Source organism: Falco rusticolus, chromosome 8 (assembly GCF_015220075.1).
Source record: "Falco rusticolus isolate bFalRus1 chromosome 8, bFalRus1.pri, whole genome shotgun sequence".
In the NCBI taxonomy this organism is placed as follows: domain Eukaryota; kingdom Metazoa; phylum Chordata; class Aves; order Falconiformes; family Falconidae; genus Falco; species Falco rusticolus.
The window spans coordinates 41,271,285-41,283,503 of record NC_051194.1 but is presented as its reverse complement, the minus strand read 5'-3'; the positions used below and the strand labels follow the sequence as shown (position 1 = coordinate 41,283,503).

The following is a 12,219-nucleotide window of genomic DNA, read 5'->3' as shown; positions in this document are numbered from 1 at the left end:
TTTCTAAATATGAGTTGAAAATGTGTGAAATTTCATCCTCAGGTACGGAGGACCTTGCAGTCAGAATGTAAAGGAAACATTTAGCATTAGCTGGATAACCTATCTTGCAAGCAAAGAGGAAATTATTGTTGCTCTAGTGGATGGCAGAGGCACAGCTTATCAAGGTGACAAGATTTTGCATGCAGTATATCGAAGACTAGGAGTCTATGAAGTTGAGGACCAAATCTCAGCAGTGAAGTAAGTGGAGTATCTCCCTGTATAACTGTTTTATTTACATAATTACAAGAAGTAATGTGAAAAAAATATTAAATGTACTTCTCAACCTTTCTCCTGGAGAGCTGAGGTCTCCAGGAAATAAGACGAGAAGACTTGTAGAGTTAAATTATTACTGAGGTGTTTGATGTCAGCAAGGTTTTGTGTGGCGTATTAAGTCCATATACTACTAAGTACACATTTGGACCTCACTACTTCCATTTTATGAGATCATCATCAGAGGCTTCAGACCTAGGTCTAAGGAAATACAAGTGTCAGTGGTGAGAAATAAGCCCATGTATTCTCTATTATTGTGAAGTTTTCCCTGTAGGGGAAACCCACCTCAGTGATCATAGCAATTAGCCAAAGATCCATAGTGATTATAGTGATTAGCTAAAGGTCAAATGTTAAGTTTGTGGCAAAACTGAATCCTGACACAAGCCTTCTAGAGTTCAGTTAGTCATAAATTTGCCTTCCATGCTTTTTTAGGATAGTTATGTACAACAGAAAGTGTCTGAGGTCCTCCCATAACTGTTCCCCAACAGTTGCTCCTTTGCATCAAAACAGTGTTCCAAGGGAAAATAATTCCCTAAGCAGAAGCTTTGGAAAGGAGTGAAAACAGATTTTGTAAAGAAAGGCTGCCTATTAAGCTTACAGATGCAGCAGCATTGCTAAAGTGAGCATTTAAAGAAGTGTTAGTTTGAACCCCGCCGAGATGAGTGCAAGGCAGGAATAGGGAATTTAGTCTAGCCTCTTGAATTTGGCCCATCAGAGCATGGATAGATTTCCAGGTGCAACCGTAAATTCCCTCTTTCCCCCAGTAACAGACCTGACTCTGAGCAGCTTAGCTAGAAATTGGATGTAGCAATCCAGGTTTCCACATCTTTCTCTACTTATTTGACAACACTGCCTGTATTTACAAGTGTGTGTGTGAGGAGGGTATCTGTTCCGTCCTCTTTCTGCTTTGTGATATTTCATTTCCTTCACAATGATATAAACACACCGTTATCCTTTTCATGATAAATGAAACAGAATAGCCATGTATCATCAGATTTTTCTATTAATCTATTATCTGGGTTTTTTCTTGAAACTTTTAGCAGCAACAGCGTACTTTATCTCAAGAGAAAGAATGTTCTTTTATTACTCTGAATTGTCACTCAGACATAAAATGTCAGAGACAGAGGGAACTTAAACTGATTCTGCAGTTGCAAAATGTGCTGAGACAGAATGTGAAGAAATGACCTCAGACTTCACACTTTCCAGTTTTCTGTCAGCACCTAGACTAAGTTTTTATTCAGTTAAACGTATTGCATTCCATCTTCCTGACCTAACACATGATTTAAGTTGTATGATTTTTAGAGAGTATCCTATACTCCAGTGGGAAGTCCTTGGAGGGGCTTTTATGGGGTTTTAGGGATTAAGACAGCAATATAACAAAGCTGAATAATTTTTTAACTTTTCTAATTTGTTCCACCCTGATAGTATCCCTCATTTTGGGTGTTGTCAGTTGCTTGTGTTTGTCCTAGTGAAATAAGGCTAATATGTGTCCTGGGATATATCTGAACCTATTTTGTTTATCACTCTCAAACCTTTGTAGTCTTTTGCTTCATCCTCTGCTTTTTGCTATTGCTAATACAGCTCTGGAAATAGTCTTCAGACTGATGCAGGAGTTTTTGTATGAGACCTAATATTTATGCTTCTCTTTGACCTGCTTGACTACTGAGTGCATAAGCAAGGTGCACCTTTCATCCATTGCAATCTTATTACTTACTTGGAACATTAGAAGATGTTTTCCTCATTATTATTTTTTATTATAGTAGCAGTATATGCTCTTCACTTTTCAGGCACATAAAAAAAGAAAGCTTATTGCTCCAGGGAATCCCTAATCTCAGAGGTTGATACTGTGCCTCTTGAGAGATGAGAGTATCAACTCATAAAATTATTATGTTGAGTATCTTGGAGGATAAGGTCTGAATGTTAATGGTAATCCAGCACCTTTGGCATTAAAACAATGGAAACTATACTAGCCTGTGGGAAGGCAGAACTATGGGAAATGAAATGTGGTTATTAGTAGAAGTATACTTTTTGAACCTTTTTTTCTGCATATATGTGAGTATATGTCTGCACATATGCATGAACACACACACAGATAGATAGATAGATAGATAGATAGATAGATGCACGCACATGTCAAACATGGTATAATGTATGTTTAACCTAGTCTGGACTAAATATCCAGGTGGATTCTAAGTATAATAAAAAAACCCCAACTTTTTGCCAGGAAGCCAGTTGGCCAGAGTCCTTATCCACTAGAAAAAAAATTATTATGAAAAAAGAATCAATTTCAGCATCTTTTACTTTTTCAAGAAAAATTCTTTCTTTTTGTCTGCAGTATCTATTAATTTAATAACCGATGCTTTGTAGAAATCAGACATGCTATGCTCATTTTCAGTTTGCTTAAATTGGTGCAATGTGTGGAAGAAACATGAAAAAACAAATTTGTGCTAATTTGTTATAATATTACCAATCTTTTGTAACAATGCATTTATTCCTGTGATTTTCTGTTCCACAGGAAATTTATAGAAATGGGTTTTATTGATGAGAAACGAATAGCAATATGGGGCTGGGTAAGTGGTTGGATTTTTGTATCTATCTTTAATCCTGCAGTATAATATTTTAATTCATCCTTGTTCTGTCCTAAATCTGTATGAAGTTTCTTCTGCCAGTGTTTGATGGTAATTCCAAAGGGGATAGTTCCTGTTGGTGCCTATATACATGTAATTGCAACAGTGCAAGCACCTGGAAAGGGATCTTTGACAGCTCAAGACAGAATTTGGGAAGTTTATGTCTAATACATTGTTTGGACTTCAAGTTAAATAAACTAAATTGGTTTAATTGGCTTTACTTTTAACTTAGGGACTTATTGGCATGGTGTCAATCTTCAAGTATTGTCCTTTCTCATCTGAGATTAAAATAATGAGAAAAGTCCTATGAAACTCATTGGAAAATGTGACCCTTGCATCGTTCTGAATCACTGCATACTTGGCTGGCTTAGAAATGGTCAGTAGGGATTAATCTGGGTCTAAGGGCTGTACATTGACTGCTTCACCGAGTAGAAAAATAGGACACTATAGGGGTCATTCCAATAATTAGCCAGTCTATTTTTCATTTTTTATTTTTTCATGTATTTTGCTTTGTAACACTCCCAGAACCTTTTATAGCCAGATGTATTGCAAGTCTTTATTATTAAATGGCCAGATTTCACTTTCTTACACACTGAGAAATAGAGTAGCATACCCAAAGTACAAATTTTAGGATAGTACTGTATTCTAAGAGGAGAAAAATAAATTATTGGCATAGTTAAGGTTATTTTTCCTGTGCTGTCAGCTTCAAAGTAGGACCATTCATGGAAATGAGATGCAGTCCTGCTAGTGGTGTTATGGGAGAGCTGAAGCAGACTTCAGTGGCAGCACAAATGCTGCATGGCCCCTTTATAGAGATTTTTAAGATGTTTACGCCACCTGACTCAATTGCTTATGTTCGTCATGAATGGCTACATCAAGAATGCATAGACAGAACTGGAGCCCTGTGTCCTACCCAGCTTCAGCATAACAGAATTACACTATGCGGGAGAATGAGCTAATAAAAAAAACCTGAGGGTCTCATCGATTAGTGACAGTACTGTAAGGAATGCTGAAGGGCACTGGAGACCAGACCTGCATTAGCTACCCTTACTCCTCTGAGTAAATCAGTATCAGCTATCCAAGAGGAGCAGCCAGCACTAACTAAAAAAGCATACAGAATAAACCAGCACGTTAGCCGCTCATTAACATTTTCTCATGTTTTTCTCTTTATACATGTTCATTTTTCTCTGATTATCATTCAGAAAGACTTTATATTTCATTCTCTTTAACTGCCTGTCTTTGCCAGGAAAAGTCTTCTGATCTTTCACTGTTTGTTTTGTTATTGTTTTGCTGGGTTTTGTTTGTTTGTTAGTTTTCATTGGCCACTGTAAGAGGCTTGACCAGAAACAGTTCAACTGTAACTATAGAAGTTGCCTGATCTTAGATAGAACATGAGCAGGGTTGCTAAAATCTTTCTATGAAGCTTCTACCAACTAATATTTAATGTAATTTGGTCAGACACTGCTATAACACCAGGATAAAATGGGGTACCGCACAGTGAAATTAAGTGATATGGACACTTAGAAGTGAGTAATTCTAAAGTGACATTAAGTAAGTTAAGGCCAAATTAAATTATTTCACCACAGTGTTTCCAGAACCAATTGAGATTTCACATATCTAAAGTTTTGTATCCCAATAGCAGATATAATATTCAAATAGCAGCAAAATTGCCAAACCTGTCAGTCTTTTTTCCCATTTTTTTCTCTTTATTATACCATTTCCTGGTCCATAACCTTTGAAAGCAGTTGAAAAGCATTTCCTTATTTATAGCCTGCATTTTGGCAGGTATGCATGAACTATGCAGCGCTTCATACTCTCAGACTCACTAAACTCTTCTTGATGGCAAAAGCTCTTAAATAACCAGTAAAGCAATTCAGGTTTTTAATACTCTCTCTGCCTGTTACAGTGCATAGGTTTATCTGCCTGATCTTAATCCTTTAGTTTTTAGCCTTGTTTGTGGTCTGATTTTTTAAAAGATCAAATGAGCTGTAAAAATTGTGTATGAATTATTGTTTCATTCGGCATATCCCTCATTGTCATTTAAAGCTGGAATGTCTAAGGGGGTGGGACTAACTTACTTTTATATAAAAAAATATTTAATATTTTTGCTTATCTCCCTTAGTTTTTCATGTGCTACTAATGAGGTTGATAATCCTTAGAATTCTTCATGACAGACACCATATTTTTATACCTCCCTCCATTCCAAAGTAAACAGTAACCCGTTATTTCCCAAAGACCTTATACAAGTATTATTTCCACATCCTATGGACATCCAAACAAAATGCTTTTTATTTACAGTATTTTCCTGTCTCAGCAACTAGCCCTGCACAGTTGCACAGATCTATTCTGATATCTGGGTTTACTTACTGCTTCACCTAACTTCCAGCTATGAATTTATTCTTCCTTGCTGGGTCCCAGTTTGAGGAATCAAGCCAGAAAATAACAGGAGCCGTGGCAGGCAGTAGGGAGGAATTGCTCCAACCTAAAGTTCTCACAATTTAAAGATTATAGGGTTGATTCAATATGCCAGTCATTAGCAAAAGCTAAATTGTTTGCTAAGGGAGGGAAAATCCTATAACTCTATTTGGAAGTGCACACTGAAAGGATGAAAGGCAATGGACACAAGAGAAGTTTTTAAGTTTTAGGGAAAAAAATTGACAACAGTGATCAGTGTTGAAACAGATTGAGTAGAGGCTGTGTAATGTGGATGTGACTCTGATTGACCTCATTATAATCTGAAGTTAGCCCTGATTTGAGATAATCTGCACTAGATTACCTTGAAGGACCCTACCAACTTAATTTTTTCTATGATTCTAACTGGTAAAAGAGCAGTATCCTGTGATAAGTGTTGGAGAAGTAACAAAAAAAAAGTGATACAATAAAATCATCCAATCTGTCTCACAACAAATCATATTGGATCCATTCAAAATGAATAATTTAAAAAAAAAAAAGAAAAAGAAAAAGCTTTTGTTGCTTTGTCCTCCATGCATTCAAAGAAAAATATTTACTTTGGAATTAATTTATGTGAGTTTGATTCAGAAAACAAAGTGATAATTCACTAATAATTTTAAACTGTCTGTGATTTTTCCCTAGTCCTATGGCGGGTATGTAACTTCTTTGGCACTTGGATCTGGCAGTGGAGTATTTAAATGTGGAATGGCTGTGGCTCCTGTTTCCAGCTGGGAATATTATGGTATGGAAACTTGTCATAAATACTGACTTGGAAAGCAAGATGTAGCATTTAATGACTTTCTAAATGAAATCATTGCAGGAGACTGGCAATATGAAACTTAAAGACATTGCAGTTACCTAGACTGCAAGGTAAACTCTTAAGACCTTAAGTTTAATGTTTTCCTTGCTGAAAATCACTGACTGCAACTGGCAGTTGGAACAGACTTTGTCCTGCAGAAGAAGGTATGCCCAGATAATTTCATATGCACATCTGTAACAGCAAGTGTATAAAGTCCCCTTGATAAACTGCTATCACTCAGGAGTGATCTCCTAAAAATCCTGTTAAAATGCTATCACTGAATTCAGAAACAGCTAAAATTATTTTTCTGCCAGTAATGGAATCACAGTGCGCTTCAACTTCAGATACTGCAGATGATCTCTGTCATGAACCAGTATCTCTGATGACTGCAAAGTTATCTCCCAACAGCAGTGGAAAAGAGAGGGACTCGGTTGTGGCTAATACAATTTTTATTTTAACGAAATATTTTTCCCTTTAGATGTTTCTCAGCCACACCTCCTGTGTTATTCTGTTATAAGACATATTTTTATTTATGTTTATTGACTTAAGTTCCAAACTGTTCAGAGGAAACAACTCCAGGAGTCTACTCCCAGGGCCTTACTGTGTGAATAAGGGAGGCACACACTCATACTTGCTTGCAGACCCGTTAAGCTTTTGGCATGGTGTAAAGGAAACTTAGTGTAAAAAAGAATCATGGTATGCATGTTTTCAATGAGCAAAATGTAGCACTTTGAACACATTTACTTAGCATATGGTCGTTCGCTAAGAAGTCTTGGTTATGAGAAATTTTTTTGGTTAAATGGGAAAGATTCCTTCCCTGACTGTTAGGACAGACATTCCTTGTATTTATGGTGTTTTGCAAACAAAGGGAAAACATCTGTATGAACAGGAAGCACAGTCTTCATGTTTTCACTGGCATCAAGATTTTTTTAAGACATTTTCACTCATGATCACAAAATTATTTCCAGAATGCAGGCATAAAGCACTATTTTTGCTTTCCTTTTATTCCTTCAATTAAAAAAGAGTTATAAACATTTGTCCAAGCATTAAAAATTGAATGAAGTTGTAAGTTAAAGTAGATTATACTCACACAATTTCAGTCTTTAGCTGAATTAAAGAAATCTTGCTAAAAACACATTGTAAAATCCAAACAGACAAATGTACCTCCACTAAGGAGGGAAGGAAGGAAATAGAAGGAAGTCATGAGTCGTAAGTTTTGGCAAACAGATCATGTTAACATCGGGGTGAACTGTGTTAGGGGCAAAAGTACAGGATGCTATATATTTGAGTCTTTAAGTAGTCCCAGTATGTCAGAGGATGTACTGGCCTCTAGAGCTTCTAAATTCTGCCCCACCCTCTTTTAGATGCACAGATTAGAGTCTGGACCATAATCTTTTCTCTGAAACCCTCTCGCTCACTTCCATTTTGTGTCAGAGTTAATAACAGCTGATCAGTTAGGGTGGCAAGGCAAATTGCATTCATGGACAATGTATAGTTAAAACCACTAGATCTGTGACTGTTTTATTAAAATTTGCAACTTATCACTTTTTTCTTTCTCAGTAATTGACAAGCCGAATCTTCTCCTTAGTCATTATAATGCAATTCTGCTGACCTCTGTGGACTTGTTGTAGCTATACAACTAGAAGAGAGTGGAGAATTTGGCTCAGAATACTGTAGAAATGCCAGCCATTCAGAAAGACTCTATTTTATTGAAAACTTAAGCCCAATATGGTTGTTTGACACTGTGTTGACAACAGATATTGCACATTTTCTGTTTCATTGAATGATAAAGGATTTTGATATAAGATAGGCTACTTAGATTTGTTGTTACTTAGTTTATTATAAATTATCTTCAGGAACCTTACTTGGCTGATCTGGGAGATATAGTACACATCTTTAGCACACAGTGCTAACATATGTAAAGGATGTATAATAAACCATGGGAACATGAGTATATTGAGTCATTTTCCTTTCCTGGGAGGATTGTCATTTCTACTTTTTAACAAAATTATTCTAATGCAGCATACCAAACTGGACAACAAGGTAAATAATCCCAATTCCTTACTGATTAGAATGGCCATCACCTCTCTTGCAGGAGGGAAAGATGCTAGCTCTTCTTTGTCAGAAAGCCCTGACTCTGTTAAAAAAATAACATTCTTGTAATACTGCAGCTTGACTGCTCAATATGTGTCAGTTACTCTTTCCAGGAAAGGTCATAAAGAAAGTAATGTTCTGGTAGTGACAGCTGCTGCGTCAGTTTTCCACAAATTTTCATAACAGCTCTTAGTTAAATTACAAATACCCAGGCAGCTCAAAGATAGCTGTTCCTACTGATTTCTTGGTGATAGATACTGTTCAGTTATTCACATTTGTTTTGTCAAAACTGTTAACAGTCTTTGTTGTAGTTAGAAAAAAGCATTGCACAGAGACCTGAACAGCAATTGCACCACTTTTTCAGTGCAAGCCTATATCATTTCATGCTCCCCTAACTGTTGCATATATCCATTCCATAGGAAAAAAAAATCATATATATCCATATTTACTGTATGTACACATACACATCACAGGTTGGAATTCTGCTCAGCTTCCCTTTTTAAGGTGTCAAAAATAGTCTGTGTCATCTTTCTACCATGTACCTTTATTGGTTCATTGGCTCATTCAGCTGACTTCTGGAGTTCAACCCAATAGCATAAAGCACTATCAGTGAATTATCTTTATCCACAAAACCTTCAGCTTGTTCCACAGATGAGTATCAAACCACTATTTCTGCAAGGATGGTTTGGAGGACATTTATTATTTAACCATCACAGCTGATTTTTAAAAATATGTTTAAATTTGGTGTATTATGAGGAAACCAAGTAGAATGGGTACAGTTAAAATAAGAATTTAATTTGCTGCATGTCATCGAAAGCACAAAGATATCTGTACATTCTTTACCTATAGCTTTTTTCTACTTTAATATTGCAGCATCTATCTACACAGAACGATTTATGGGTCTTCCTGTAGAGTCTGATAATCTTGAGCACTACAAGGTGAGAATTCTCTTTCTGTGTTGATCTGCCCTAAACTTGAATCACACTTCCATGGACAAATAGAACTGTGAAGAAAGAAAATGACCCACCAGCCCCACCAGCTCTCATAGTGGCAGTCCTGTGGCAGCTAAATTACTGCTGTGAAATTCATATCTCCATAGTTACTTGTGGATTTGTATTTATAAATCCTAAAAAGACCAAACTGAAGGATCCTTATTTTCTCACTTGGACAAGTCAGACGGTTCAGCCAGTGCAAACCATTAGCCTAGGAAAGAACTTATATGGGAGAGGTTAAAATGCTAAGAAGGTTTTGGTTGGTACTGTTAGCTGTGGTATGCAAACTGCTTTATGCAAATTTAGCTCTCTAATAATAACATCATATGCACACTAACCAGTCAGAACAGCTTCCCCTACCTGGAGCAAGTTTTTTCGCATCCATAGGAAGTCTATAGCTTCCTCTAAGAGCACACATACCAGTTCTGGATATAGAGAGGCCTGAATTAATGCCCAGGTAGAGGAAAGATTCCTGTTAAAGATTTTCAATCATGTTCTCTGCACCTATCCTCCATCCCAACTCAAAGAACAGAAATGCCCGATACCAAACTGCCTTGGTAGAGCTGCCTGGGTAGCCAGGAATTACAGTGTTCAGGGAATGACACATGGCTATTGCTGTGCTTTTTGTGAACTGGCCCTTAGAAAAGGCACTAAGTATGTATGTCTTCTATTATAATCTCGGACTGATATGAAGTCACTGCTGTCATTATTATGCTGGTCCAACTGTTTGACTGTTGTTCTATTAAGTAATGAAAGCTTTTCAGCTCTGTGACTGAGTAGTTTAAATTGAAGCTGCTGAACTGTTCATTTTTGCGCTCAACAGAATTCAACTGTGATGGCAAGAGCAAAGAATTTCCAAAACGTAGAGTATCTTCTCATCCATGGAACAGCAGATGGTGAGGTTTACAAATGGCAGTACAAATACAGAGCCAGAACCACTTTGTTTGAAAAACATTAAGCATCTTTCTATGCCTTTGATTAGGGTCAGTACTTAGATCTTTGGTAGATTTCCATATGACATATTATAAGATGCTTACTCATTCTTAGTAATGTCAACTGTATCACTTGATAATTAGTGGTCACAACTTAATGCACTATAACTTCATGCTTTGTGGTATTTACACATTTCAACAGCCAATCTTTTTTCCTTTTTCAGATAATGTACATTTTCAGAACTCAGCACAAATTGCAAAAGCTCTGGTTAATGCACAGGTGGATTTCCAGGCAATGGTAAATAACAGACTATTTTTCATTTTGAACAGTGGTTTATAGCTTTATCAGTAAGCTTATCTGACATTTGGCAATGTTTTTAAAAATGCAGTTCAACTGAATATGCTTTAAAATCTGGCAGTTACTAGTGAGTTTGTTACTCTTCATGAACAATTTCTTCCTCAAAGGACTTGCCTGCTCTTTTTTTTCTTCTTGCCCTTTGGATGCTAGCAGGGTTTCTGTCTTGTCAAGAATAACTTAGAGGCTTTTAAAATGAGCCAGGGAGAAGAATGAGAATCCAGCCTCCTTATGAAAGTTACTGATAGCTAGTAAGAGAGAAAGATGAAGGAGCTGGCTTCTGGGGCCAAAACCATCACTGGTTTTGATGAATTCTACCTTGAAATGGACATGCCTGCCACAGGCATGAGGTGAAATATGCAAAAAGAGTATATGGTTCCCAAATAATATATCCAGGATCAGAAAAAAACTAAAAGTTTTCCACAAAACTTGCTTGGGGTAACAGGTGCAGGCAAAGAGAGAAACACATAGGCATGATGTTAGAAGACAAAAATGAGGAACGAACAGGGGAAAAGTAGTTCTGAATTATGTGCTAAGCTCTGCTTCTTCCCCTTTTTCCTTGGGGCTAATGACCAAAGCATTTGCCTGCTATCAAATGTACTGGCCTTCTGCCTCAGTCCACTTTTCCAAGGCCATGAACTCCCAAACAACGGATCACACAGGGATTACCCTGTACTTGGGGTTGGTAGGCCCTTTTGTTCATGCCACATTTTCTGCCTCCTTCACTGATGTTATAGCAAACCTGGGTTATTTCTCAAGTATCTGGAAATAGTGTATGCAGTTGTACTCATCTTAGTTCATCTACTGGGGAATGTCAGTTATTTCTAAGAGTTAGCATAATTCATATGTGTATTTTATTTGCAGTCCATCATTCATAATGTTCATGGTCCTGCTGTAATGCGGGATGTTTTGAATAAAATTCCACAACATTTACCTGAAAGCTGGTTGCTTAGAGTCCAGTATTCCTAAGCAAGGTTGTGACCCCCATTGCCAGGGCCATGCAACAGGTCAAGGGCATTTCACCCCTAAGGGCATCTCAAAGCTTTTGCATTGTCAGTACTGAGATAGTAATGCTTACTCCTGGATTACAGAAGGTTTAGAAACTTTTTTCAGCAAGAATATCAACATATTGGAAACTGATTAAAAGAAAAAAGATGAACAAGCCACTCTGTTTTCTTGAGGCATCCACTTTCTTCTATATGGTAATGAAGTTCTTGTATTGTGTAACTATTACAGTATTGAAATCATAACATAGGGGTTTTATGGCCTTTTTTATTTTCTTTTTCAGTGGTATACAGACCAGAACCATGGGATTCCAGGCCTTTCCAGCAAACATCTCTATACACATATGACCCACTTCCTCAAACAATGTTTTTCTTTGTCAGAATAAGTAGGCTATTCAGAGCATGCTAAGGCATCTGATACATCTCTGGGAAAATGCAATGATAACAGTGCCCAGGCTATATAGTTTTCAAGTGAATTGATAACGGGAATTTGAAGTTTTAAATTTGATGTTTACATCCACTTTTTTATTGAATTATAACAAATGTTATGCTAATACATGTTTTGGCACATTTAACACCTGTTTGATAGAAGAAATAAAATCAGAACGTAAAATGCCATGTGCATTTATTGCCATCTTGCTTAAACTTACATTCTG

The 12,219-nt window shown here is 36.8% G+C and overlaps 1 protein-coding gene across 3 annotated transcripts in view; it reads left to right on the top strand.

The window, feature by feature from the left end:
• The window catches only part of LOC119152976 (prolyl endopeptidase FAP-like), a 45,186-nt gene extending 33,010 nt beyond the window's left edge, over positions 1 to 12,176 (top strand). For all 3 annotated transcript variants that reach the window (XM_037398815.1, XM_037398813.1, XM_037398812.1), the window contains 7 exons: positions 43 to 237; positions 2,825 to 2,879; positions 6,030 to 6,129; positions 9,154 to 9,218; positions 10,096 to 10,168; positions 10,429 to 10,502; positions 11,848 to 12,176. In XM_037398815.1, coding sequence (XP_037254712.1) covers positions 43 to 237; positions 2,825 to 2,879; positions 6,030 to 6,129; positions 9,154 to 9,218; positions 10,096 to 10,168; positions 10,429 to 10,502; positions 11,848 to 11,949 — 664 coding nt within the window. In that variant the 3' untranslated portion in view covers positions 11,950 to 12,176. The remainder of the gene's footprint in view (positions 1 to 42; positions 238 to 2,824; positions 2,880 to 6,029; positions 6,130 to 9,153; positions 9,219 to 10,095; positions 10,169 to 10,428; positions 10,503 to 11,847) is intronic.
• Positions 12,177 to 12,219: the final 43 nt, after the last annotated feature.